Source organism: Opisthocomus hoazin, chromosome 2 (genome assembly GCF_030867145.1).
Source record: "Opisthocomus hoazin isolate bOpiHoa1 chromosome 2, bOpiHoa1.hap1, whole genome shotgun sequence".
Taxonomy (NCBI): Eukaryota; Metazoa; Chordata; class Aves; order Opisthocomiformes; family Opisthocomidae; genus Opisthocomus; species Opisthocomus hoazin.
In genome coordinates, this window is record NC_134415.1 from 65,626,881 (window position 1) to 65,654,603 (window position 27,723).

The 27,723-nt window shown below is 42.7% G+C and overlaps 1 protein-coding gene across 2 annotated transcripts; it reads left to right on the plus strand.

The window, feature by feature from the left end:
• Positions 1-180: 180 nt before the first annotated feature.
• IFNGR1 (interferon gamma receptor 1) lies at positions 181-27,552 on the plus strand. 2 transcript variants are annotated; one of them, XM_075413958.1, is made up of 7 exons: positions 181-296; positions 11,299-11,413; positions 11,824-11,996; positions 13,480-13,640; positions 14,374-14,551; positions 15,560-15,675; positions 23,527-27,552. In XM_075413958.1, the coding sequence occupies exons 1-7, from the start codon at positions 209-211 to the stop codon at positions 24,019-24,021; spliced, it is 1,326 nt and encodes a 441-aa protein (XP_075270073.1). In that variant the 5' UTR covers positions 181-208; the 3' UTR covers positions 24,022-27,552. The 2 variants fall into 2 exon arrangements, with proteins under 2 accessions (XP_075270073.1, XP_075270074.1); XM_075413959.1 differs by having other exon boundaries at positions 13,489-13,640.
• The last annotated feature ends 171 nt before the right edge of the window (positions 27,553-27,723 follow it).

Consider the following 27,723-nt stretch of genomic DNA (forward strand, 5'->3'; position numbering starts at 1 on the left):
CCGGGCCGGGCAGGAGTGCGGCGCCGCCTCAGGCCGCTCCGCCCCGGCGCGGGGGCCGCCCGGGAAGCCCGCCGCTGCCCGGCAGTGACCCGGGGCGGGGCCGCCCGCCCCGCCCCTTCCCGGCCGTGCCCGCGGGGAGCGCAGCGCGCAGGCGCCGGAGGAGAGCTGAGGCGAGGGGAGCGCGGCGCGGCCCCCAGCCGCCGCCGCCATGCGGGTGCCGCTGGCCCTCCTGGCGCTGGCGACGCTGCTGGCACCGCGCCGGGGCGCGGCCTCCCGCGGGGAGCAGCCGCCCGCAGGTAACGGAACGGGACGAGATGGGATGGGCGGGCCGGACGGCAGCACGAGCCGCGGTGGGGGCCCCGGTACCCGCGTCGCTGCCGCCGCCCCCCGGGGCGCGGGGAGCCGGAGGGGAAGCGGCTGGGCCCGCCTCGCCGCCTGCAGAGCGAGCGGCCGGGCGGCGGCGAGCGAGCGGAGCCCGGCTTGGTTGCGCCGCCCCCGGGGGCTGTGCCGCGCCGCGCCGTGTGTTCCCGCCGAGGTGACCCCGCACCGGCCGGGCTCTCCCCGGGGGGCTGCGAGGCGAAGCTTTGCCGTGAAGCGATCGGGGCGGCGTGCGGGGCGGCTCTGGCACCGCCGGTGCCTTTGGAAGCCTCTCTGCGGCCCGGTCACCGGCGCAGCCCCTGGCCTCACCGCGCCTGTAACGGGTGGCCGCGGCCCTTGGCGGTGGGGCGGCCGGTGCCGCTGCCTGCGGCGGTGTGAGGCGAGGGTCGGGGGTGCGCGGAGCGGGCCTGCTCCGCCGCGCTGCGTGGCCAAAGGAACAGAGAAGCTGGGGGTCCGGCAGCGAAGCTGGGGAGCGCAGGCGGGGCGTGGGGCTGATGGCCTTGGCTGGTGTGGGGGCATCTTTGGGCCGGCGTTGGTGGGGAGCAGGGGTGGCCGCCGGCACCTTGCGGGGCTGGGTCGCTCTTGGGGCAGAGCGGTTGCAAGTAGGTTATGAAAGAAACGCCCGGTCTGGTTTACAAGTTTCGCTTCAAACTGGGACAGCACATCAGAACCGGAGACTACCGTCAGTTGCAAATGTGTGTTTGGCTTTTGACAACATCGGGAGCTGCATACAGGGTGTTGCCCGCTGCGCCCTTCGTGAGGGGCACTGGAAAGTGTTAAGGGAGAAGCCCCCGCCTGAGCATCCATACACCAGCCAAGGAGTCGCGCACCCACCACCCAAGACTTCAGCTAGCAGCCCAGAGTCCCTTCGCAGCAGGTGACTCCGGCGAGCCCACGGGTGTCCCTTTTCCACTCCCCCCACCACCACACGCTCACTCTCTGGCACTTCCTCATCCCTCAGGCTTGACCTCAGCTGCCCGAAGCAGAGTCTCCGACATGACTTGCGCCAGATGAATTTATTGAGTAGGACAGCGGTGTGAAATGGCTTGAGCTGGGTGCCTCTGGACCCCGAACAAAGAAACCCCATGGCAATTACACCCTTACAGTCTAAGTTCCCACCCCATGCGAGTTCTCCGCGTGGCGTCCAAGTGGCAGCTGATCCAATGGTGTTATTTGGGTCTGAGGGCTTCTGTCCCTCACTGGGGCCCTCCGTTGTCTCTGGGCAGGCGGAAGATTCCTCCCTGATCTTCAGAGAGGCCCTGCTGCTGTCAGTGGATGACTGAACTCCCTTATCTTCTAGTTGCAACCAAGTCCCTGGGGCCCTCCTTCACTGGGCTTGGCAACGGCTCAGCGCAGGTTCTCTGTATCCAGGTGGCAGACTCACAACATGCGGCCCAGGGCTTCGGGGAAGTTAGCCACTAATGCTAAGCAAGTTCGTTATACGAACGTGTAGATGTGTGTGAGTAGTATGCCAGAACACAAAACAGTGACTCTTTATGTTTCGACTACTTTTTTTCTATAACAGGAAGCATGTCCACAGCTCAGATAAAAGCAGCAGTACTCTCCTGAGCTTCACCCGCAAAGCACATTCCGTTTGCCCAAAATGCTGCTTGCGCTTGGTCGCGGAAACACTGATGACGATGCGCCCAGGCTCCTTGGGTCGTGCAGATGCGTAATGCAGATTCCCTGGGACTTTGTGCAGTTTAGATCCGTGCCCAGGTGGAGTGAGTTGGTGCCCAGGTGGAGTGACTCAATTCGGTTGCCCCTGGGGATGGGCCACACTGCTTGGGACTTTGGAAGACTGCTGACGTTTACTGGATGTGGATTAGGAGCAGTAAAAATAGTGATCTGCCTGCTGACTTGTCCCTTGGTAGTTTGCATCTGGAGTATCCAGTTTATTTGACTTGGCGGCTGATTGTTAACCAGTGAACCTTGCAGGGAAACTCCTCCTTTTCACATTTTAGCAGTAAGGAGGCTTGGTACGTTTCGAGATCTGACTTCACCTCTTTTAAGGGCATGCTTTTATTGCTAATAGAATATGCTACTTTTAGATTGCATTAAGCAATTCTAAGATAAAAATGCAGTACCAGTAAATCACTTGTAAAACAAACCTGCCATAATCCAGCCTCGTCCAGCGCAGCAGTTAATGCTGTGGTGTGGCTGATATATGGCAAGGTGCAGAAGCAGAAAGCCTATTTTTCTGTACGTGAGTGCAGCAAACCTCAGATAAAAGGGGCAGAATATACTACTTATGAGTTAGGTTTTGAAAACACAAGCAGAGTTTTCCTGGTGACTGGCACTCGGGTTGGCCACAGCGTTTTTAGAACCATGCCCTTCAGAGACTTCATCATTTAAGCAGAAACTTAGGCTTTTATTGAACAAAAACGTGATGAGAGGGTTTCAAGTAGATATTGCTGTCTATTAGCTGAATGAAAGTGCTGGTTATGTCTGTAACGATGAGCTAATACCGCATTCTTACTTCATTATTCCATTGATGCGAGCAGACGTGCTGGCTTAGAGTGGAAGGATAAAAGTAGCAGGGGAATTCTGAAGCATGTTTATGATTTGTTTTCCTTTGCAGTGGTACAGTGATTTTAAAATTTTTTTTTCCTTAGGTCTTAGTAGAGCTTTCATTGTGCCAGTAGTGTAATACATATCTCAAGGCTGAGTGTGTAATGAGCCCAGTCATCTTCACCTGCCGTTGTAGGACACAATTTTCCATAGAGAAGCCAGACAACTTAACGGCAGTTGTCTGCATAGCTGGATACCCCCTGCCTTTCCTACAGCTGGGTGCATCGCATGCCTGCAGAGAGAGGCCTGTGACTCATCGGTGGAGCCAGGCCCTTGCTGATGGGAACTCTCAGTCTGTGTTTGGGTATCCTGGAAGAAGAGGTCCCTCGTCAAGGTTATAGTAGCAGAAGAAGAAGTAGAGACTGTGACAGAGGTTCAGGTGCTTCTTGCACCTTGAAAGCCACATTTGCAAGGCAATGTGTGTACGTCGTTTTTGCGGCTGACTTCCTGTTGTGCATGATGATCTTGGTGGTCTTGATTTGTTCTTTTATGGTTCAGATTGCTGGCAGTCATAGCAGTTCTTCTGTCCAGCTGCAAACAAAATCAAAGCAGATGATAGAAAGGGCTGTATTTAGATATCATCTATTATAATGATTTCTCAGCTATGACAAAAGGGAGGAATAAATAAAACAATATTTAGCTTCTACTATTACAACAGTTTTTAAAATGTCCATCTTGTGCAACCTACTGTGTGTTTTTTAAGACGTTGATTTAGGTCTGTCTCTCAGTACAGCATACCACCTTGCGGAGATTTTTATTATAAGCAACGACTTTAAAAGCTCTGTGGAACAATGTGAAACCTTTGAGGCCTGAGGAAATAAAAACCTGTTATAAATAGAAGCTGTAAAAATGCACTAGACACTGTGTATAGCGTTTATTCCTGTGAAATGATTTAAGTTAATTTCACTAAATATTAAAAAAAATAATAGCTTTAAATTTTACCCCTAGCCTTCGTACTCCTTTCATTTGTAAATTCATTGTGGTTTCCTTTTTGTATTTAAGATATTTGGAGAACTTCTGGGAGAACCTTCTGTATAGAATTGCTGTTACATGCACTAATTGAAGATTGTTTTTAATAACTTTGTCAAGTACCATCAAGGTATAGGAGCCGGGCTGTGGATCTGTAGTGCCTGGCCTGACAGGGGTGCCCGGCAGAGATGGGTGCGTGCTGACCCGGGCGTGCAGTAGGCAGAGACTGCTCTCTGACAGCCACTTCCCACTTCGCCCCGTGGCACATGCTTGGTGCTCTTCTTGCTGCTGAGTGCTGAAATTCTGCCCTGCTGGGGCAGTGCTCCTGGCTCTCCTCTAGTCCCCAGATGGCTGTGCTCTGCTTTAGTACATGCCAATTTTGTTTGATTCGGAGCGTAATGAAGTGAGACTCTAAATGATTAAAGAGGTCCATTCTAGAAGGAAATACAGCTTTAAGAAACAGGCAAAATTATTTTTAAGTGCTGTTTTTCATCCTTAGCACAGACTTGCTACTCTCTGAACCCATTTTCCTGGGTATTGGCTGCTTTTTTGCCAGATGTTCCCCCACCCCCACCCCGGCCTTGTGTATTGCTGCAGAGTCCCGCAGAAACATTCTCGGATAGTGCAGATTTATCTGATCTTGTTTCCCTTGTCTTCTCCTTCAGTGGTGGTAAAAGCTAAGGAGAATCACTGTTTTACGTTTGTGAAGTCACCAAAGCTGCTACCTGTTCTGGGTGCAGTTAAAGTGGCTGTGTGAGCCCAGATGGAGCACGGGGCTGGCATGAGGAAGGCACACAGTTTTCCCAGTCAGGGGCCTGGGAGCAGCTGATTTGTTAGCATTGTATCTGGCTGTCTTTCAACACGCTAAATGATGAGTTACCCACTTGGCAGGAATCCACAGCAAAGTTCACACTGTTGTCCCCCTTGGCCAATTGAAATGGCTTAAAATTGTTTTCTTGTGATGTATCACTTGGGGATTATAAGGATTTGTTTGTTTTTCACGGAAAACCTAAAAAGGAGCAGACTTTCAAGAGAAGTTTTTACTTGCCTTTTCACAGTTTGCCTTTTTAAGCTTTCAGTTTATGCTTTCAATCTGTATATCGGTGCCTAAATGATGTTTAATAGACACATGCAACTTGAATGATCTCTGTGGTTCTTTAAGTCACTGTTTTCTCAGGTAGCTGTACCGTAGAGTCTGCTTCATGGACTATTCTGTTACGTGCATTTAGGCCCTATTCTGTTACGTGCATTATTGCACTTCCAGTTAAAGGCCGCCTCTGTGAACAGTGCTGCCTCTGCGTATACAGTAATGCCTCGTGGCCTCTGCCAGGATGAGAGAAGGAACTTTGGTATTGCACAAGATATAAACATCAGTTTAAAGGCTGTCAGACTTTTACATCTTTGAAAGGTCCCTTTCTCCATTGATTTATTTGTTGCTGTTGGGCTATGCATTGCTGAGGCTCAGTGAACAGGTGGAACATCTGCATATATAAAAAAAAGCAGTCCTTCTGTATATGCTTTAAAAATAGATTTTATTGAATATATGGCTGCTTCAAACTTGTATTTCACAAATACTTCCTATAGGTAGTATTGTTCAGGATCATTTATAGTAGTGAACAAGATAGTCTAGTTTCAAGCTAGTATAGAAATCTTTCTCAGTTTGCGTGTGTATGACCCTGCTGAAATTTGTGAAAGATGTGCAGTGTGGTGATTTTGACTTGGGAAAGCAAATGTACAAAACAAGACAAGTTAGACTGATAGATACAAGCAAGTATTTTCTGGTTTGATTGATGTTTTTGAAGCAGAATTGTCATACATTCTGTGCAACTAGTGGATTAGTTCTATAAGGTATGTTCCTTAATCTTAGAAGATGCAGCTAGGTACACTTGTTTCTGTTACTTTGAACACCCCCCCCCCCCCCCAGCACTTATTTCTTAGCAGCCTGAAACCAAACAGTAGATATTTGCAGTAAAACAAAAGTCTTTCAGTGGCATTTGGGTTTTAGTTTCCTCCCACACGTATTTCCTTCCTGTCCACTGTGCAAGTTTGCCAAAGATGTAAATGTCTCCAGAACTTAAATAGAATTAGTGAATATAATTGCATATTAAGAAGTTATTTGATTACTTAGATATACACACATCACAGTAGTCACACCTGCTGAGATCTTTGCCACCAGTGTGGCAGCAGTAGTTAGTCTGGACTGTTTGTTTATGAACAAATAAATACATTTCTCTGAGAGTTGTGCATGTTGGTTAAAAACTGATGCAGGTGTGAGTTTGCCAAGGTAAACTGTGTGGCTGCATTCCCATGTCTGTTCTCTATTAAATGCTCAACTTCTGGGTCACCCTGTGATCATACTTGTACTTGCTTTTACCCCTCCTTTATGCCTACCTCTGCTTTCCAACATTGTAGTTCTTTATTCTCAAAATCCAGGCATGCTTAATTTCTTTTAGTAATCTTAAAAAAACGAAATCTGACTGGCCTGGCTTCGTCTTTTATTACTTTATTCTCTGGACATAGAACTACTGTATGAAGATCCTTGTCTGTTCCACAATGCACATACCCAATTCAGTTTCTCTACTGCTGTGAAAAAATTGTTTTTGCTGATGTCGCTGTTGCCTTTGTGTCTGCCAGTATCGCTGTCTTACAGGGTGAGGTGAACGGGGCTAACTGCAGTGGAGGTCACTGCATTTGAACTGGAAGCAAACTAGAACTTGTTGAATGTCCTGTATCATGCATCACAGCGTGCTTTGCTGATCAGTTCTCTTCTCCCTTTTTCCACACTTAGCTTCTCACTGTTTGAATTTGTACCTGGAATGTTGCTGCATTTATGTTTGTTATAAATTAGAAGTTTTATGTTTCAAAGATTAAAATTTGCCTACTAGCCACTGTCACCTTCCTCCATTGCGCTTGTTGAACAACATACAAGAGTGTGTAACATGTTTAAAAAAATAACACTTCATTATGGGTTAAGTAAAACCGTATTATAAGTATGAAAGTATGATGACATTGTAACTGGCAGTATGCAGAAATAGCATCTACAAAGATTAAATATTAGCACTTTGAAAATTTGCAATGTTCTCTGTGGTCTGTAGTCTTGATGCTGGAGTGGAATGAGGCAGGAGTGTCCCAAAGCTCTGTCTCTTCGCAGGCACAAGATGGGGAACAGGCTGGAGGAGAGATCATTAGAAGCCATATAAACAGCCTGGGTAAAGGGGCTGTGAGCTGGACAGTGAAGATCATTTGCAGGGTGGGGTGGGGATAGTAAATCTGAAGAAAGGGACTTGAATTTTCTGGCCAAGGCACTAAATGTAGAATTTCCATAGGTGGTCACAAGCTGAACCATTTTCCATGCCTGTTTTGAGGTCCTTTGGGCTGAGCTGTTGCAGTGCTGAGCACTCACCTTTGCATCTTAAGCTGTTGTGACTTGCGCTAATTTTCTTTGTATTATTGCTAAATGACTTGAAGAGTAAGGTCCTCGGTGACTCAGATTGGTTAGGCAAGGTTTGCAGGTAGAGATAGTCTTCCGTTAAAATAACCATTGTAATTAGGGAAAAAGAGATGAGCTTTCAGGCTTTTGGCTTTAAAGTAGAACCAGCAAACCTCAAAAATAAATATGACCTGTGAACAATTTGCTTTTGACTTTGCTACATATCCATTAGATCACTAGAGAAACAATATGGCTGGTGCCTGCAGAGGTAAGGGAGGTTGCAGAAGGAATAAAAAGATGTCATCCCTTAGAAAAAGAGGAGGAGAGATTTCTTGGCCTGTGAAACATGGAGAGGTTAATGAGGTGGGAGGAGGTATGCTATAAGCCTATTTCTTTACTGGCTTTTGTTTGTAAGTATAGTTATGACATGACTTTCAGCTTCTCAGCTCCTGCTGAAAGGTGTCCTTCATGTGTGTTTTGAGGATATGGAGTGAAAGATCAGAGAGGGAGATAGTGCTTGACTAACTTGATCGCTGAAAGCAAAGTTGTTAAAAGGGAGAATGAAAAGAACGAGCTGATGGTTGTCTAAACTTGTTCCTGTAAGTGATCAAGGTCAACTTGCAGTGCCATTAGGGATCTTGACATATTGGTGGTGACATTCCTGGTGGCTGGTAAGTGGTTTATATGGTGGCTTAGTTTGTGAAGAAAGTTGTATTTTCATGAGGAAAGCTTGGTTTCTGCTAGTTCCTTTGTAGTCTCAGAGCTGGAGCATGTTAAAAATCTTGTCTGGATGGAAGAGCAGAGAGTTACGTTGAATAGTCTTTCGTTGAGCTGATTCTTTCGTAGATTCTTTTTAGTTCTGTTTGGTTGCTCAGCATTCACAAATGCTTCCTAGTATTACATTGTCATGCCACTTTTCTCCCAGTTTATGCTTGTCTCCAGTGTTATTCCACCCTGTGTGCAGAATCTGGCATTTGTTCTTGTTAAATTTCATGCCTTTATTGATTGCCCAGTGCTCCAATTTGTCTAGATCCCTCTGCAAGACCTCTTGTCCCTTGAGAGAGTCAGCAGCACCTCCGTTTAGTGTCATCAGCCAACTTGCTAACGATGCATTCAACTCCTGCATCCAGATAATTGGTAATAATATTGAACAGCCCCTAGAACTGAGCCCAGAGGAGCATTGCTGGTGACCAGTCGCCAGCCAGATGTAACTCCATTCACTACAATCCTTTAAGCCCTGCCATTCAACCAGTTCTTTATCCGGTGCACCAGGTACCTCCTCATCCCACAGCTGGACAACTTGTCCAGAAGGGTGCTGTGAGGGACAGTGTCGAAAGCCTTACTAAAATCCCGAAAAACTACATCCACTGCCTTACCTTCATCCACTAGGCGGGTGACCTTATCGTAGAAGGGTATTAGTTAAACAGGACTTTTACTTTGTGAACCTGTGTGCCTGATGGTCGTATTGTTCTTTAAATGCCTGTCAGTACCACCCAGTATGATCTTCTCCATAATTTCTCCAGGTACTGAGGTTAGACTAACAGGTCTGTAGTTTCCTGGGTCTTCCCCCATGCCTTTCTTGTAAACTGGAATAATGCTGGCTAGCTTCCAGTCAGTAGGGACCTCCTCAGACTCCCAAGATGGTCGAGAGGTGTCCTGCTGTAACGTCTGTTAGCTCCTTCAGTGCTCTGGTGTGAATCCCGTCAGGTCCCGTGGAATTATGAACATTCAGTTGATATGACCGGTCCTTTACAATTTCAGCATCCACAAATGGGAAGTCGCGGTTCCTGCCCTTGAGGTCCTCTGACTCAGAGGACCGGGCAGCCCCAAGTCTATCAGTATTATCAAAGACTGAAGCAAAAAAATCCATGGAATATCTCCATTTTTAATTCATCCCTATTAGTCAGATGGCCATCTTCAAGAAGTATCAGTCCAGTGTTTTGCTTAGACCTCCTCTTGCTACTGACATACTTAAAAAAGCCTTTCTTACTGTCTGACACAACACTGCCCAGTTTCAACGCTAGCTCAGCTTTGGCCTTTTGTTGTCTTTTCCCTGCACAGGCGAACCATGGCTCTGTAATCTCCCTGCGGAGCCTGACCTTGCTTCCAGGGATCATACAGTTTCTTTTTCCTCCTGAGTTCCAAGAGGAGTTCCTTGTTCAGCCAACCTGGTTTTCTGCACCGCTTGCTTGATTACGGCATCATGGGATTGCCTACTCCTCTGATTCTAAAAGGTGGTTCTTAAAAACTGACCAGCACTCATGGACCTCTAATCCCTCAACAAGCAGATTCCCAGGGGATACTGCTAAGTAGCTCCCTGTTAAAGTTTGCTGTCTTGAAATCCAGGGTAGCAACTCTGTCATATGTCTATGTACAAAATAAAATGCGGGGATGGGACGAAGAATGAGGGAGGAGAAAGCAAAATGGTATGTGATTGCATAACTAAAAGCCACGTAGCTTCTACTGGCAGTTCAAATATCTTCTGGGATTTCATTTTCCACTCTTGTTAAATGTAGTTTTATTTGTGTAATAGTACACAACAATAAAGTTTTATAAGACTTACTACACAATACCTTAAAACTAAATACTTGAAATAATGTTTGTGTGCTTTAACACCTTTTCTGTCAGCTTGTCACCTTTTTTTTTCTTGTGGTTTATAACTTGATGATTGTGTTCCTTTTTTCCAATAACTGAAATACCACTTTTGTACATATTAAAACATAACTAAACCACAGCACCATTTGCAGAGTGATGTATGTTATGTGTATCAAATCTTCGTGGTTAATAGCATTTCTCAGCCTCCGTGTGTTACTTTCTGTAGAGTGTTATCTTTGTGGTCTTATTCTCAAGATGTGAAAATTGTTTACTTTCCCTCAGTACATCACAGAGTGAAGTTGGAGCACTTGTTCTGTGAAGTAGCAGCAGTCTAGACCAAGTCAAATATGCGTTAGCTGTCAGTATTTCACAAAAGCTGTGCTAAGAGAATACGAAGGATGCCAAGCCAGACATTGAGAAGCTAAGGAGTAACAATTAAAGTCGGTTGAGTAATCGTCTTTTTTTTTTTTCTCTCCTTCTGAATACCACGCAACAGCCTTCAATCGAGCAATTTTCCTTCCTCTGCAGATGCTCTCCCAATATTCCTATGGCTGGTGCTTAGAACAGAAGCTCGATGTACGAGGAAACTACCTGTGCTGCTTTTTTTTTTTGACTGCTTACTATGTTACCTCTGGTGTTGTTTACTAAATGCACTTCAAATGCTTTCTTGTATATGGAACTACATTACAGCTTCAGTGTTCAAATTCCTGACAGAAGTTAATAGTTTATTATTATAATCACAGCTTTCTAAAAATAGTGCTGGAGTAGTAAAAATGGCTTTTGTCAGAAATTCATGTTGAATCCAGGCTTCCGGCAGCAGGCCTGTTGTCTTTTGGCAAGGCTGGAGGCAGTAGGGTTCAGTGGGACTCCCTTGGAGCAGAGACCCTGATACGGCAGCTTTGACATCCTCCCTCCCTGTGCCCCCTGCCGCCTCTGATTCCCTTTCTGAAGAACGAGAGAAACCTACAGGAGCTGGGCTAATCTATTCTAACTTCAGTAAATTCATACTATTTGTCTTGCTAGTATATCTATGTAATACCGTCACCGGGGTATAACCATCACAGCTTGTGAACCTGATATGGGCTATATGATGGACTTGCTTCAGTGGGCGTGGGTTAGCTGAGGTTCTGGGTTGGAGACGGGAAGAAAGCTGTTTCTGTAGGAGAGAAGAATAGTAAATCACCTTGCAGGGCTCAGGTGTTTGTACTGGTGACAAACTAGTCCATTTGGGGGGAGGTATTTGCGATTTTTATGTCTAATTTTTCCAGTCATCCAAATAATTTAGAAATATATTTGGCTGTTCTTATGTTTGACTAGGTCTGTTTATCAAAGTGCAATTGTTCTATTTCTTCTAGTTCCTTCACCAACGCAGATTGTAGTAACATCCGAAAATTTCAAAACTGTCTTGCATTGGCAGTACCCACCTATGTCTGAAATGCCTCATTTTACTGTGGAAGTCAAACCTTACAAGTAAGTTCTTATTCTTTTGTGATTTCCTGTGCCTAATGTGCTCTAGAAGCACATAAAAGTAATCAGTCCGTGGTAATGTCTTTTGTTTCTGTGTGGTGAAGTCATATAGGGTAGAGGTTGCCTAAGGGTAAATTCAGGCAAAGGTTTCAAATAACAGGATGGTTGAGGGTGGCAGGGACATCTGGAGGTCATCTGGTCCATCCCCCCTGCTCAAGTAGGATCATCTAGAGCTGATTGCCCAGGACCGTGTCCAGACAGCTTTTGAGTATCTCTGGGGATGGAGACTCCACAACCTCTATGGGCAACCTGTACCAGTGCATGGTCACCATCACAGATGTGTTGTCACAGATAGTGTATTGTACAATACTGTGCAACTGACATTGCATTAACTATTACCTGATCTCTTACAGTTTAGGTTACTATAAGATCGTCTCAACTTGTGTGAACATTTCGGCTCACTTTTGCGATCTCTCAAGGGAAATACATGAGCCTTTTGCCTCTTACTGGCTTCGAGTTAAAGCTGCTGTTGGGTCACGACAGTCCCAGTATGTTGAGACAAATGAGTTTATTTTGCAAAAGCACGGTAAGTTCCATCATAAACTAAGCCCGTTTTTTTTTTTTCCCCCAAAATTTAAAAAGATGGTAATTACCCTTTTTGCTGCCTTATTGTGTCTCATTTAGGAATATCATAAAGTCAAGAGTCCAGGATAAAATGAAGCAAGATGGTTGTTCAGTAGGAACTTCCGTAGTTCTGCCGCTGTAGGGACTGGTTAGCCCTGTCACTATGGTATCTGAATATTTTTTTTTCAAAACTTGTAAAGTCAAGAAAGTGATGCTGACGGTGCACTCTGTGCATCCTTCCCATATTCGTGGCAGGTGTCTCAGTCACCAATTCGGGGTAGGAAACTGCCACTGGAAGCTGTGGACCTTTAGGCATCACTGAAGTAGTATTCAAGTGATTGGTGATGCCTTGCTTGACACTGTTATCCCATGTACTGACAGCTTTAGCTGTTCAGATACTATCTGGAAGCTATGGGAGTCACTGTAGCTGGAAAACTAACAGTTATTTGTTCTTCATGTAAATCGTTTGGGCTGCTACTGAAGAAATCACGGTTTTTCACATCAGTATTGTGGAAGTAAATTGTGTGTCTAGACGCCAGGCCAACCTGTCCAAAACAGTGGGGCAGGCCCCAGTGTGGCATGGACAGTGCGAAGCAGACACAAGAGAGTGAGAAAAGACTGTGAGCCTTCCTCTTGTATTTGCTCTATTCTCAACATACAGCTTTCAGGCAAGATGTTGCCCATGGGATTCTCCCTTACTTGGACTGTGCTACAGCTGGAGCTGGATCTCCCCATTGCTGGAGCTGAAGAAGTGGAGTCCGTCTTTGTTTTCTGCTGTGATTACCTCCCCACACAACGCTACCATGACTTGGAATCAGCGGCTAGTTTCTAGTGTTTGACAAAGGGACAGGAGTCATTAACAATACTGCTGAGTTTGACACTTCCCGGAAAATTGGTAGACGTGTAGAGGAGAGAGTCAAAGTCATATGTTCAGTCAGATCGTTAGAGACCAATAATTAGCATGCCGTTGCCATAGGAAATCAGGCTTTCTAAGTACTGTTGATCAGGAGGAGATTTGTTTAGATTTTCAGATCGCCTTTGTTTCAGTAGTGTATGTTTTTAGCTGAGTGTGATTTATGATGGGATCTAGTCAGCAGTATTTTGTGTTCTGTTCTCCTTCACACACACACACACATATATATATGTTTAATTGCTTTGTTTTCTCTGTTGTCAGTGAGCTGAGTTTTTATGGCCTTATGTGTATAGGAAAGTTGGGTTGCTTAACAGTGAATTTCTGCACAGACAATCTGTTTCCATTTTTGAGGTAGATTCACAAATGTATGCAAATGTTTCTGTTACTTCTAAGTCACAGCTATGCGATATTAACAGTATTGAAGTAAACATAATTCTTCTCAAATATCTGATGAATTTTGGAAGGTTAACTATAAGTAGTGTATTTTATGTTAAAAGCTTTGCCCCAATGGAAAAGGTGTAATGTGTTGCAGGAAAAATAGGACCACCAAAACTGAATCTCTCAAGGCACAGTGGTGAAATCGTGATTGATATTTACCATCCTGCATTCCCATCTGTGGAGCTTCTTCCTTGGATCAGAGACATTTATTCAGAGCTCACGTACTCGGTGACGTCTTGGGATAGTAAAAATCAGGTACGTTCCAAAATGAAAACTTAAAATTAAAAATACTTTTTTTTACCTTAAACGCATAAACAAGGGGTTCAGTCCTATGACATACAGAGCCAAAAGGTATCAAGAAAGCAGTTGAATGTAACAGAGGACTGCTGAAGCCCTAAAATGTCAAGAGGGTCACGGTGAGATGCTTGACTGAAACGTCTGGATTTTTGTTGTCCAGATGGACATCTTATAACAAAAACGAGATTATTGTATTAGCTGTACACAAGATACAGTTACTGGATCCCATGCTATTGTTTCTGCATTCATGCTAAAACATTGGTAGCTTTACTTGTGCCTCTTTTGCTTGTCGAGATAGACCTTTCATTTAAGAAGATTACCTTTCAAGATATTGATATTACTTTGTTTAGTAATCATGGAGGGTGATCTTGAGGAAAGCGATAGTAGGTATGTTTATTTACAGTTACCTTGTCATATGTATCGAGCTATAAGCTTTATAAGTGAATTAAGTGAATACGAATCTAGACTATGAATGGCACAAACTTCAGCTGAAAGCACCATGGTCTGATCAAATATAACATCTTAACATAGCTCATAAGCTCACAGCTGAAGTTCACATAGCTTTTGCAAGGCATATAGATGATGTAGGAGCTACATCTAATAGCGTGTTAACATTTTTGGAAGTGTGGGAAGGTACTGTAACTCTTACATTATTGCATGAAGTCAAATGATGTAATGTGGTTTTTTGCAGAGTAAAGAAGTGTTCACTGAAGACAACTGTACGATGTATAAATGTAGCCTCAACCTCCCAGTTCCTGCTGAAGGTTCCACTTACTGTGTTTCAGCAAAGGGAAGTTTATACGGCGATCTGATGGTTGGCGCCCCATCAGAAGAAAGCTGCATTCATGTTCCTCTCAAGCAGACACTGAGTAAGAGGATTCTAAAACTTAGTAAGAACATACTGAGTCTGACCAGAGATCTGTTCTAGCTACGTAGCTGAGCTGTGATACAGGCATGGGATGACTTGGATGCCTATGCGAGAACATGAAAAAAGGGAAAGCATGGTTATTCATTTCCAAATGCACTTTCCCAGTTCTAAAGATTTTGAAAGATCATGTATTATTTTCAAGTAACCCTGACTTTTTTTGAGGTGCTTTTCCTGCTTCCTTGGTATTACAAAACCTGTTTCTAGTGCACCTGATTATTGGTGTAATTAACAAACAATAAATGGATCATTCATGAAGTTACATAGTTTTCAGAAGCATTGTCTCTCTCTTCCAACAGATGACTTTTATCAGTCTCATCACTGAGGAAAATGTGTATAGGCTTTCTTGAGTTTGAAGCAACTGTAATCATAAAATTTAGAGATTGACGTCTTTTTCTTAATTGGAGAGAACAAAGGCAGCTAGTGACCCAACTTTGTATCTCTGATAACCTCGTACAAAATGTTTAATGTTTATTCATTATGGCCTAAAACTTCACTAGAGAAAAGAGAATTGATAAAAGCAGTTGTGTTCTTCCTTTTATGCACAAGAGAAGTGGTGTGGTTGAGGGGGATGACATTAACAAGAATCAGACTAGTGGAATCTTACTAGTAATAGATGTCAGCCAATATGCTATCACATTGAAAATGCACAAATCTCTTCATCCCCATCTGTCATCTCCGAGGAACAAAAAAATAATTATGGAATTCCTTTACCTCTAAAAACATGATTGTGTTTATGTAAATTGAAAATCTTATGTCTTTCTTACTCTTATTTACTTGATATTGTGCTTTATAAATAAAGGTTTTTTGAGTGAAAAAATGTGGCAAATTGGCAAATTCACACATTACAGCTAAGCGTCCTGAGCTATTACAGTTTGTGAAGTTACTCTAAATGATACAACAGTGGTTTATTTTTCCAAACTTCCTAACAGATTTTGTTCTAACTTCTTAGGCACACAAGGTATCATCATTCTGTGTAGTGTTGTTCTGAGCCTGAGTCTAATTTTGACAGTATGTTTCGGCTGCAAGAGGCTAAGGAAGAAAAACATAAAGCTGCCTAAGTCTTTGGTAAGTTCAGACTTCATCAGATTTTTAATATCCAACTAGGTAACTTTTATAGCTAGAACATCTTTATGCCTGTCTTTTTTTTTTTTTTACCGTGGTCTCAGATGTTTGGGGTTTATACCAGTCTAATATTCTGACAGCCTCTGCAACCAGATTAGTTCTTTTTTTTTTTTTAGGCCTAGACTTCAGTCTCTGTTTAACTGAAGTAACAGTAGTTTGTCTAGTTTGAGAACTTTGTTCTTAAAGACTCAATGTGTGTGTACATAGACAGGTTTGTATTCCTTCTATTAGCTTAGACACAGAACCGCAGAGTTGTTGAAGTTAGAAGAGACTTTTTGAGATGGTATAGTCCAACCCTTTTGCTCAAAAAGGGTCAGTGAGAGTAGGTTGCCTGGGGCTTTGTCCAGTTGGGTTTTGAATACCTCCAAGGAAGGAGACTCCGCAGCTGGTCTGGGCAACCTATTCCAGTGTTTAACCACTGTCACAGTAAAAACTGTTTTCTTAGACAGGATTCTGTGTATTTCAGTTTGTGTCCATTTCCTCTTGCCCTATCACTGGACACCTGCCAGCTTCCTTCATTACGTGGTAGTACTGTGATACTATTAAGTGCTACAAGGTCTTTAAAGTGATGTGCAGAATGGGGGGGGGGGGGAATAGTAGTACTGTACGAAGAGGGAAGAACAACCAGGGGAAATCTGTTTGCACACTGAGCAGTCACAGGGAAGAGCAGCTGCTCTACCTTCAAAGCTCCTTGTAGCCATCCTTAGGAGACCGAGTGGATGTTCCTTAAAGAGCAGCAGCACTCCTTGCTTTCACATCAGGCAAGAGTGCAGTATTTGATCAGTACTGTTATAGGGTCCTCCTGGTGTCTCGTTAGTCACAGCAACGGAACAAGCAGCAGTGGTAGAAACAGCTTTCAAGAACTGCCATATGAGGCAGTAGTAAATACGCTATAGTATCAATAGTGTATCTTCTCAGCAAATGCACAAAGTCTCATAAGACTTCTGGAGAGAGGAGGCAATTATCTTCAGTTCCATGTTCTTCGACTTCAAGACCCTTGAAAGTGACTCCTTCATAGTGCAGGGGTAGCTCAATGCCTAAGATCCCTCTGGACCCTGCTTTCTTTGGAATAGAACATTAGGAGGTGAGATTGCTCTGGCTAAATGGAGGTATCCAACCAGTGATGCCCTTTGTAGTCGGCAGGAATCTAATCCATCAACTTGTGCAGCACAAAATGGTTCATCTCATTCTAATATAATGTGCATTTCTGATCAGATGGAACACTCTCTAAAATGCCTGTTTCTTTCCGTGAAGTGTGATGGAGCCATGAGAGTAGTTCAGAGATAGCCATTCACAATGTAGACTTTAAAAAATCATGAGAGAAACCTGTCTGATGGAATCTGCAGTTAGGCCCCCAATATCAAAACACATAGGCCTGTAGAAAAAGTGAGACACTGGAGCTTTTTTTTCGTCTTCACATCAGTATGTAACTGTCCACATACGTAACATTCTTTCCTACAGAGACGCAGAGTAATTTTTGTGAAGACCACTCATTATGGCAAAAGACAGCTCATCCAGAATGACAGTGCTATACTCAATGGATCCATAGTTATTCTGGCTTCCCGGTACCACTGTGGTATAACATCTAAGGGATCAGGAAAAAGAATATTGCACAAATAGAATGTGTGGTTTTTAACTCTGGTGAGCTTCCTGATTCATGCTCCAAGTTCACACTTCAGCTAACCCTTTAGAAACATATTGTGTGCCCGTATTCTCAGTTTACTGGGCTGTACATTGTCTTGTGATTCCTAGGTTCCAGTGTACCACAGTCTGGTTCACATTCCACATCGTGCTTTCTTGCTAAGGAGCTGAATGAAACCTGTAACTATTTACAAATATTGTTACCTGGGTGGTCGAGCACAGAGAGGAGTTCCCCAGGAAAGTGGTCATGGCCCTGAGCCTCGCAATGTTCAAGAAGCATTTCGACTATGTTCTGAGATGTGTGGTTTAACCTCTAGGCTGCCCTGAGTGGAGTTAGGAGTTGCTGTTGTTCTCATGGGTCCCTTCAAATTCAGGATATTCTGTGATTCTGTCCATTTCCATTGAAGTCTCTAGTGACAAACATAAGTTGCAGAGCTCATGAGGATAGTTTCAGTACAGGTGATATGAATAATGTGGGAATGTAAAATGAATAATTAATAACTTATGATTAATGATTATTTTTATAATTAATCATTTAAGATAATGAATAAACAGTGTAAAGAATTAATATGGATAAGAAGTTTAATGATATGAAGTTTTCTCTGTAGACTTCTTGGAGCTGAGAGCCTGTCATTGACCTTTGAATGTGCAGTAGACGTTTTCTTTCCGTACAGGTTGTGACCGTTGTGCTTTACTTGAGCTTGTCTGAAAAGGAAACATCTAGGGAATTTTTCCATCTGTTAAAAGGCTAGGCAAGGTGTCCTACCTTAGGACCGCTGCCCTCCAGTGATCTGCTTCCTGGTGGCTTAAAGTAGATGCTAAAACATATCTGAGTGACTTTCAGCAAGTTGGAGTTCTCCAACAGAAGCAAAAATAAGAAAGAGTAACCATCAAGCAGCTGCCTTTGCTGAGAGTCTCATATACCCAAAGAAAGAAAACAAAAAATCCATTGCCATTTAGATCTCAAGAACTTTTATATTATCTTTTCTGTGCTGTTCGTGACTCCCAAGAATAATGTCGGTCATGTACAGGTCCTACTTCCACAGTGTAGCTGTCTTTCAGTATGGGCTTTGAATGATTACCATCATTAGAGAAAATGTTCATGTAAATGTTTTAAACATCCTAATAAACAGTAGGATCCTACCAGGAATATGCACCTAGTGAAATGGGACAAATTCCTTTACAAGACTTCATCATGGCTAGATCACAGGAACCTGGCGTTTCAGCAGTCCAGCTGTAGTTAGAGCTGTTTATTTTCTCTCATTTATCTCCCAAAAAGTATTTCAGGAAGCCATCTCCTTCCACCCACCATCTTCAGTCACTCCAGTTTGTCCTGTGCGTGACTGTAGTCCTATAGTAGATTTTTTTTTTTTGTAAGATTGGTGATACGGGTTTATCCACTCTAAAAGGAGCCTGGACTTAATTTACTGATATAATGTGGGCATCTCCCTCTGCTTTAATTTCACTTTTTTTTCCATGTCTCTTACCTTTAAATGGTGGCAAATCTTTTAGTGGGTAGAAAACACTGACTCTATAAAAGACTCATTGAAAAGCGTCGACTTTCGTTTTTGGCTCATACTTAAGTCAACTTTTCTGCTGTTTGCTGGTGCTTTTTCTAAGCCTGACAGGAATGACAAGGCTGTGCTCTCTCACTATATTTGTAGAACACTTATGAATATTCATGAAACCCTCAAGAATTTTCTTTGTGACTCTGGCTTATTTGGTTATGCAACATACATTTTTGATTTGGAGTAATTGTAACTGTTCCTGTAAACTTTGACTGATATTTGCTATAAATAATTATCATCTTACAGGAAAGAAGCTGCTGTGTTAGCTTTTGTGAATTTGTTTTTTCCTGTGAGCATCTATAGGGCAGTGACGTAGTCTCCTATTTATGCATTTACACAGCATTAATTTGTTGTGGAACCATGCCAAGGAATGCAGATTTTGTCAGGGTCCTAAGAAGATTTAAAATGGACTCCTCAAACTCTACTGCAGAAAACGTGCACCTGAAAATTACTCGGAATTTGTAGATGGACAAGCTCTAAGAAAAGAAAGTTAAACTGTTGATTACCTTAACTGTTACGGATTACTTAGGAGATGTTATTTTTATATATATGTTATGGTACGCATCCTTAAGCCTAGTTTCCGCCAGTGTATCTCCCTAATCTGCTGAGACAGTGAAAGACCTGAAAGCTGAGGTGCTGCCACTGGAGACAGGAAGATACCTGAGCACCTGCACTGCCAGAGAAGGCTGCTGACATCCATCTTAAGCTCGCTGGCTTTCACTTTGCTAGTATCAGATGATGTGCACAAAAGATTGACTTACCTGTGGTAAATACTCTGCTTTAAATAGCAACCATATCTTAATTACCCTTGTTACTTGAGATACATTCCAGTTAGTGTAGTAAGCTGTGATTCTTTTCTTTGAAGCTAAAAATAGCTGCATGAATTGCTAAACTGTCTTGTAGTCGTGACTTAGTGACTCTTAAATAACATGTGGTACCAGGAAACCCACAAGAGTTTTTTCTTCCAGTGGCTTCCTTCTTTCATGGATGGGAATAGGAGTGTCTTTGCACTGTCTTACTTTGGTCAAAAACTCAACAAGGGAAAAATGGGTTTCCTTTTGGCAACAAAAGTCTTGGATGTAGTTGTATAGAGAGTACTTATTTTATCCTGCCTCTAAGCATTGCCAGCTGGCACTGTGAAATGCAGAACCTGCGTAGAGTACAAGGCGTTCCATTAACACATTTTAGGACTATGATTTTTAGAGCTGTGTGAAAATCCTAAAAGGACAGAAGCAAGAATTTGTTGGGTTTGGGGTTTAGCTTTAGTATAGCCAGTATTGGTATGGGTAGAGATGGGAAGTTGTAAATGTAGCTTTTAGCCGTAGTTTCTTTGGCATTTGGTTTTAATTCACGTTCCTCAGGTATTCCAGTTTACACAGGGAATTATCTTTTCTTGTCACTTACTGCATGACTCTTGTAATCAGATTTTTGCTACCCCCAAAAAAGCTGCAGATGTTGTCCCTTCAAGGCCTGTCACTGCACGGAGCACGACTGTGAAGGGCAGAGCAGCAGATGCTCTCTGCCAGCCCCCCCTCCCACCAGGGAAGGGGAAGGAGGAGGAACAGGCAGAGGGACGTACAAATCAAATAGTAGAACAGCTTTACTAAGAACACTAATAATGCAGAATACACACGATGGATGCTGAGTTTCCCGTAGCTGGGTGCCGGGGGCTGGCATGGGGCCAGCGGCTGCCAGGCAGCACCAGGAAGTCCCAGCCTGGACTTCTCAGTAGACAGGGACTGGACTCAGGAATGCATGGATCTGGATCAGGATCTCAGGCAGGACAAGGAGCAGGGTCCTCTTCAGAAGCCGGCCTTGGATGAAGAGAGTGAGACCCTGGTGATCCCCCAGCTTTAAATCGAGTATGATATGCATGGCGTGGCATACCTCCCTGGTCAATATTGGATCACCTGTCCTGTCCGCCCCTCCCTGCAAACAGGACCCTTCCATGACCCCTCACTTGTGGAATATAAGAGGTCTATCAGTGACCTTGACTGCTATAATAATAATCATAAACATGGGCCTTTTCTGCCTTGCATTCCTACAGTTAGCTCAGTAAAACTATAAACACCAGCTGTTACCAGCTCTGGAGCGGGCATTGTCTGAAAAATACGCAGCCAGCTTCAGAAGAATGCAGTTACTGAGAAGAACTTAGCTGAAAGAAAAATTCACTAAAAGACAATTGGTTTTGTTTTAACCAAACCCAGGACAGTACAGAATAAGTATCCAGCATTTTTTCATGTATCTATATAAACCGGTTTTCAAAAGGTACGTTAATCCTATAAGATGTTCATAACATTTTCAGTGTCTGCGCACTATTGATTGTATTCTGGTTTCTGCAACTATCTTTTAAGCATCTGCTTCTTTTGAATGGGTGGTGTCCAAACTTATGCATGGAAATTACTCTAAATATTCTTTATATAGTATTGGGACTGTTTCCACAGAAGATGAACATCCAGACAGAATGATGGCTGAATGGCAGCTAGGTTGTAGTGTGGTATATTCTCAGAGCCAGAAGCCACCTTAACGTTCTTTTGACTAATTTTTCAGTGGCAGTCCTTGATTCCCGAGAGGATCACCTCACCTTAGTGGTGCCAACACAGCTGTTTGTAAAACCTGCTTAGATTACAAATAACTGTGCTCTAGGAAGTGTGTGTTTGTGCTGTGGTGGTGTTTGTTGTTTGGTTGTTTGTTTTTTTTAAACTCCAGTAGTGTTATGGTTTAACCCCAGCCAACAGCTCAGCCCCACACAGCCGCTCACTCACTCTGCCTGGGAATTGGAAGGGCAAAAGTGAGAACTCGTGGATTGAGTTAAAGACAGTTCAAGTAAAGCAAAAACCACGCAAAGAAGCAAAGAAAAACAAGGAATTAATTCCCTGCTTCCCAGCGGCAGGCCGGTGTTCAGCCATCTCCGGGAAAGCGGGGCTCCATCACGCGTAACCGTTACTTGGGGAGACAAGCACTGTCACTCCGAATGTCTCCTCCCGCTTCCTCCTTCTTCCCCCAGCTTCTGCACTGAGCATGACACCATATGGCACAGGATGTCCCTTTGGTCAGTTGGGGTCAGCTGTCCCCACCATGTCACCTCCCAGCTTCTTGTGCACCCCCAGCCTGCTCGCTGGTGGGGTGGGGTGAGGAGCAGGAAGGGCCTTGACTCTGTGCAAGCTCTGCTCAGCAGTAACAAAAACATCCCTGTATTATCAAAGCTGTTTCTAGCACAAATCTAAAACATAGCCCTGTACTAGCTACCGGGAAGAAAATTAACTCTATCCCAGCCAAAACCAGCACAAATAGTTTCACTGGTCCATCTTAAACCACAGTACCATCAACAGATATCGGGGCAACTGAGGGGAGAGGCTGAAGTGAGACATGAAGGCAAGTTCTAATGAAGTCAGCACACTGTGAAGGTGTGAATGTAAAAATACAGCCCCACAGCCTGCTGATCAAGGAAGACTCTAGAAAAGCACAGTCAAAATTGATTGTCTGGTTTTGATGGCACTCTCGGTTCTTACACTAACACAGACTAGGAGGTTCTTTTTGCCTGTTTATAGCTCTTCTTAAACAACGTGATTTTTCTCCCCCTTTTCTCCTCCGACCTATCTTCCTTTCTTCCAAATTTACCTCAGCCTGTGTTTTCAGTCTATTTTTTTATAAAAATCTCAAAAAACAGTGATTGTCTAAATTTTATTAAGAAATTAGGTTATCTGTAGTACTTGATAGCCTGTGATACACGTATATAGTGGATTTTGACATGTGGAAAAGGACACTATTAATTGAGTAACCCTTTGTCCCGGTGCTTTCTGCTTAGCTTTTTCATCATACAGCTGAAAATTTACCCTACTTTGTTTTTCATGTATATTCTTGAAAACAGCTTTTAAAAAAAAACCAACTAACCACAAATCAGAAGAATTTATCAGCCTGAAGATAATGATTTAAAGCAAACTGGAGTCTGGCCGCTGAAGGAACTAATATGTTCTTCCTGTGGAGGGGTTTCAAAGTGAAACATTAGTTTGTCACAACATTGAGGGGGTGCTTAATGACACAGGAGAAATAACTAGGAAGACTTCAGCATAGATGTGACTACTGGGTATACATAGAGGTCCTCATGTAATTTTAAAGATCTCTTTTCAAAGCTCACTTCCCTCCCGCTTAAGACACTTGCCACAAAATACTACGGTTATTGCAAGTTATTACCTATAGAGTATGAAAGGTTTCCCCAGCAGGTTGAAGAGTATTACAGCTTTTTCTTCCTTTGCTGTTTTCCTCTACGTTGCAAACTTCAAATGACTTAAAATACAGTGAGGGACATGAAATGGGTTTGATCTTTGCAAATGTTTTTGCACATGGAAAACATTTTTGAGAGCTTGCAAGAAAGTGTTAATGAAATAGTTGAAGTCGTAGATACAGGACCTTACCAGATTCTGATTTTGCTAATTTATGTTGGGATTGGTTGTAATAACATTATATTTGTATTATGAACTTGTATCTTTTTTTTAACCTCTAAACTTTGACAGAAGATAAAGCAAATGAATTAGTAGATTATGTGGAACTAAAAGTGTTTTGTTTTTTTCCCCCCCCCTTTAAGGTCAGTGTGATAAGAAACCTGAACACAGACAGCATTCTAGAATCAAAATCGGAGGCAAAATACCTATCTGTAATGAGCTTCACATCAGGCCAGTCAACGTTGCCAGTGAATAATGAAGTAACCTCATTGGAGGTGGAGTCAAAAGAAGAAACTGTTAGTCCTGAGAATTCGAGTAAAGGATCATCTTCTGTTCCTTCCCCAGAGGCACCAGCCAAAGCAGAAGAGGTGTCTGTGCACGAAAGCACAGAGGAATTATCTTCTGATGATGAACAGAATCACAAAGTAAAAGAGAGTTATTTCACTTCTGACAGTAACCAAATGGATATATGCAGCAACTCTTCCAGTCCACAGATTTCTGCCACAGAAATACAGCAAACAGTCATTCCAAGCAGCTGTCTCAAGTTTTCTGGCTATGATAAGCCTCATGTTCCATTAGATATGTTGATAGATGTTGGTGAAGAACAGCCTGTCATTGCTTACAGGCCGACTGACTAACCAGAATAGCTGCAGTGTTTAACCAGAGCTCAGGAAGAACAGCATTACTGAAGATTATGGAAAAGTCTGGGTTATAGTGTGAACATCTACAAGTTGTGCTTGTTCTGATGCAACCAAAGTAACCAGTACACAACTTCGTACAGTGGGATCCTGAAAGGGGACTGAAAGTAGTGCCCGGAAACAGCATAAAAAGCGGGAAGACACTTCATAGTAATCACTTTTAGAAGTGTTTGTGTACATAAAATAACTCACTGTTTCCTGTTTGAAATAGCACTCTGTTTTTTTAACAGTACTCCGTGGAGAACAGACTTCATAAAGGAGTATAAAACAGCAGCTGTATCATTATTCCCTTGTTTCAAATCCTTTTCAAAATTAATTCGACGAACATAATGCTTAAGAAGTCCTTCACTTGGTTATGATAGAGATATGCAAGAAATACTTGAGAGTGTTTGCCTTATTGGAGGTATTGTCTTGCTTGTCTTTTTCCTCTTGAAGAGTATTTTTGCATTAAATGAAATGCTATTAATTCTTTTAAGTAAGAATATGCCTATAACCTTTTCGTGTATATCTTAAAAATTTGATTCCATGGCCAAGAACCAGTTATTTATAGTCTTCTCTGCAACTAGATATATGTACTTCCAGGACCATTGCTTTGTACATTTCAGTGAGTAAACAATAGACTTTTGCTTTTGTAATGGAAGTCCTGTGAGTAAAAAAGCCATTTATAAAAGTGCTGTTATTTGTGTGTGGCTGCATCCATTTGGATCATGTAGATGCGTTGTGTAACCATGTCACATTCTGGATGACTCTTGTATTAGCATGCTGGCTGCTGGTCATTGGAAAAAAAGTGTGTGCAGTGGTTGCACAAATTCTTTAGAAAATGTTTTCAAAATTCAAAAGCCTACTTTCCTCCAGAGCATTTTTATCCTCAGACCAATATGATTTTTTTAATAGAAATTCTTCCAAACATGTTTTCTAGCATATTCAGAATGACTACCATTTTTCCATTTCCTATGGCATAACTCAGGAGCTATGCCAAATTACCTCCCTCGAAATACACATCTCAAGGCAATAAAAAGGTAGTGTGGTAAGTTGTAGTTTGTGAGTTACTGTCATCTGACAGCCCTCTGAATTTTGTGGCATGAGACTGTAGTTTTGAAAACTGAAGGATGAGGATTTTATTTTTTATATTTAAAAACTTCTGAGTCTAATGCCTGCAATCCAGTTATTGCCCTTCAGCCAAGATTTGATTGGTATTTTCTGTTTGTAGGAAATGTTTACAATAGGTCTTAATGAAGCTTAGTTCAGAAAAAAGGATGGCTTACAGACACAAGGTGGTGCATTTATACAAAATCATGTCTTTGTTTTAAAAGAGATTTTTGTAGGATTATCAGAAATGTTTTCATGTTATAGCAGGTGGATTTAAGGAAAACCTGTGTCATGGTACTTCTGTACTTAGTTTCTTAGTGACGTGAGTATTCCTAAGATAAAGTTAGTTTATAGAGCAGTTTGTGAACTGCTTCCATTCCTGCAGATATCAGACATTAACCACGATACTCAATTCCCAATGATTTAAAGACAATAGCTGCTATTCTGTTCTCTACTCACAGGAAGAAAACAGATCTGTTAGCAGGGTTTGGATAATTTTAGGAAAAGCCAAATCAGGTGAATTTGTAATTAAGGTGTAATGGAAAGCGCAACTAGAGAGAGATTTCAGTATGTGTTAGCTGGCTTTGGTTTGTTTCTGCATTATGTTCAAATGCGCGGAGACCCCCTAGCAACTTTTTCAGTGTCAGGATCTGGGTTGAGTTTGTAGAAGGCAGTGCTGGAGACTTACTGCCTAGAATCCATTACTGTGTAGTTATCTCCGTTGCAGAAGTGCAGAAAATAACTCCTGGCGTTACAAGAAGGCTTTGAAAACTAAGAATTAACTTGCACTTGAAACTTCAGCTAAATTGACTTTTCTCAGTTCACCGCTGAAGCATGCTTTTAGCAGTCTGTATGCGAAGGAGATGAGCAGCTGTGTCTTGTGCAGAGCTTGAAGCTGGTATCATTTCTTTCAGGTTTAGTAGGTTTGTTGACAGACACTGCAATAAATACCTTGGGACTTTATAGATGTTAGATAAGTGTTTAAGTTAAATGACACGGAAGGGAGAAACAGGGTGTTAGAAACTGTGAGGTTAGCTTGTTTTTTGGGAAGAAGTTTCTGTCAGACAATTTGCTGAGTATCTTCTGTGCTACTGCTCAGAGTATTTCGTCTGCTTGCAATTGGTAGCTTGTTTTCCTTCCGTCAGTTTTGTCCGAAAAAACTGTTGCTGCGCTTCAGGAATGTCAGGAGATAGCCATTGTAGTCATTCCATTTGGTGTATCTGCCTTAAAACTATTCTGTCATAAGTATGTAATTTCTTGGAAATGTTAGATTTACATTCCTAACAGTGCCTGTTGAAACCCTGGTGCTGTTCGGAAAATTGTTAAAGACGACTCAGCCTCTTAGATTTGTGTGAACAGAAGAGGTCACTAAGTATTTTCTGTTCTGGAAGGTTTTCCTTTCCTACTACATTGGAAGAAGAATTATATTTTTCGTCTGTGTGAGGTCAGATAGATGCATTTTAAAACCAAGTGACTATCTCAGATTCTTTTCTCTTTCCCCTGCACTGCTGCTACATTGTACATTGTCCTGAATCTGTCAAGTCACATGGAGATGGATGTGCTGGGGTATAATTAAGGACAAGGATGTTAAAATTGTTCAGAAATGACACAGAAAAATGTCATGAGCGTATGGGAAGAATTTGGCATGGCAGGTAGTTACATACAAGGGAAAGGCACTGTTATTCTGTAAACTGAAAATCAAGCACAGGGGTATGAGTACTTTGTGCTACACAACATATATATATATGCACACAACTGACCTCTTGTAACTGTCGTGGGGTTTATTGTATTTTTTAATGAAAATTTCTGAACTGTAATTACAAAAGCCACTGAATATCACCCTCTCTGCAGGTGTGTCTTTGTCCTATGTATTTATCAAGTAGCCAATAGCACAGGGATAGTTTAGATGTTTAAATTGCTTGGGCCAACTTGCAGGTTGTATAGTTGTGGAATAATAAAGTTTAAGGGTGCACGAAGCACCAGATTCTTTTATTAGCTGTGACTAGCTGAAAACGTGAGGTCACAGTGAGACAACAATGTGTTCCCTGGGTTAATAAACTCTGTTTCCCTCATTCTTGTTTCCAGCAGTTGCTAATAGTGGTATTGAGAGCCTGGAAACAGGGCAAGTGCATGGTGGTGTTTCTGCTAGGATACAATCCAGCAGCCTGCAGGGTGAGGACTTCTTGGGCCAGGAAACATGGAAATGCCTTACCAGCTACAGCTAGTTAGCCTTGCTTTTGCAGTTCTGTAGTGCCAAATATCTGAGCCGCATGGTTTGGAAGCTGTCAGTATTTATCTATGCATTTTCACTTAACTACTGAAAGAGTTTAATAAATTAATATTCTACTAATGGAGAAGTAGTTTGCTTAAGCTTCTGATATTCACCCATAGCACCTTAGCACAAGATATCAGTGCCTAACATTTACAGGTTCAAAATCATTTAACATTAATGCCTTTTACAGACATATCAACTGTCCAGTGTGAGATACATAGAAGGTTTCGCCTCTTCGAGCTGTTCCAGGTGATTTTTACTCTTGTCACGGCTGCTCAGCA

Bases quoted from the DNA above. Each gene is read 5' to 3' on its own strand.
- IFNGR1 (XM_075413958.1), top strand. From the start codon at position 209: ATGCGGGTGCCGCTGGCCCTCCTGGCGCTGGCGACGCTGCTGGCACCG. The intron at 297-11,298 runs GTAACGGAACGG...TATTTCTTCTAG, and splicing joins CGGGGAGCAGCCGCCCGCAG to TTCCTTCACCAACGCAGATT. The intron at 13,641-14,373 runs GTACGTTCCAAA...GGTTTTTTGCAG, and splicing joins CTTGGGATAGTAAAAATCAG to AGTAAAGAAGTGTTCACTGA.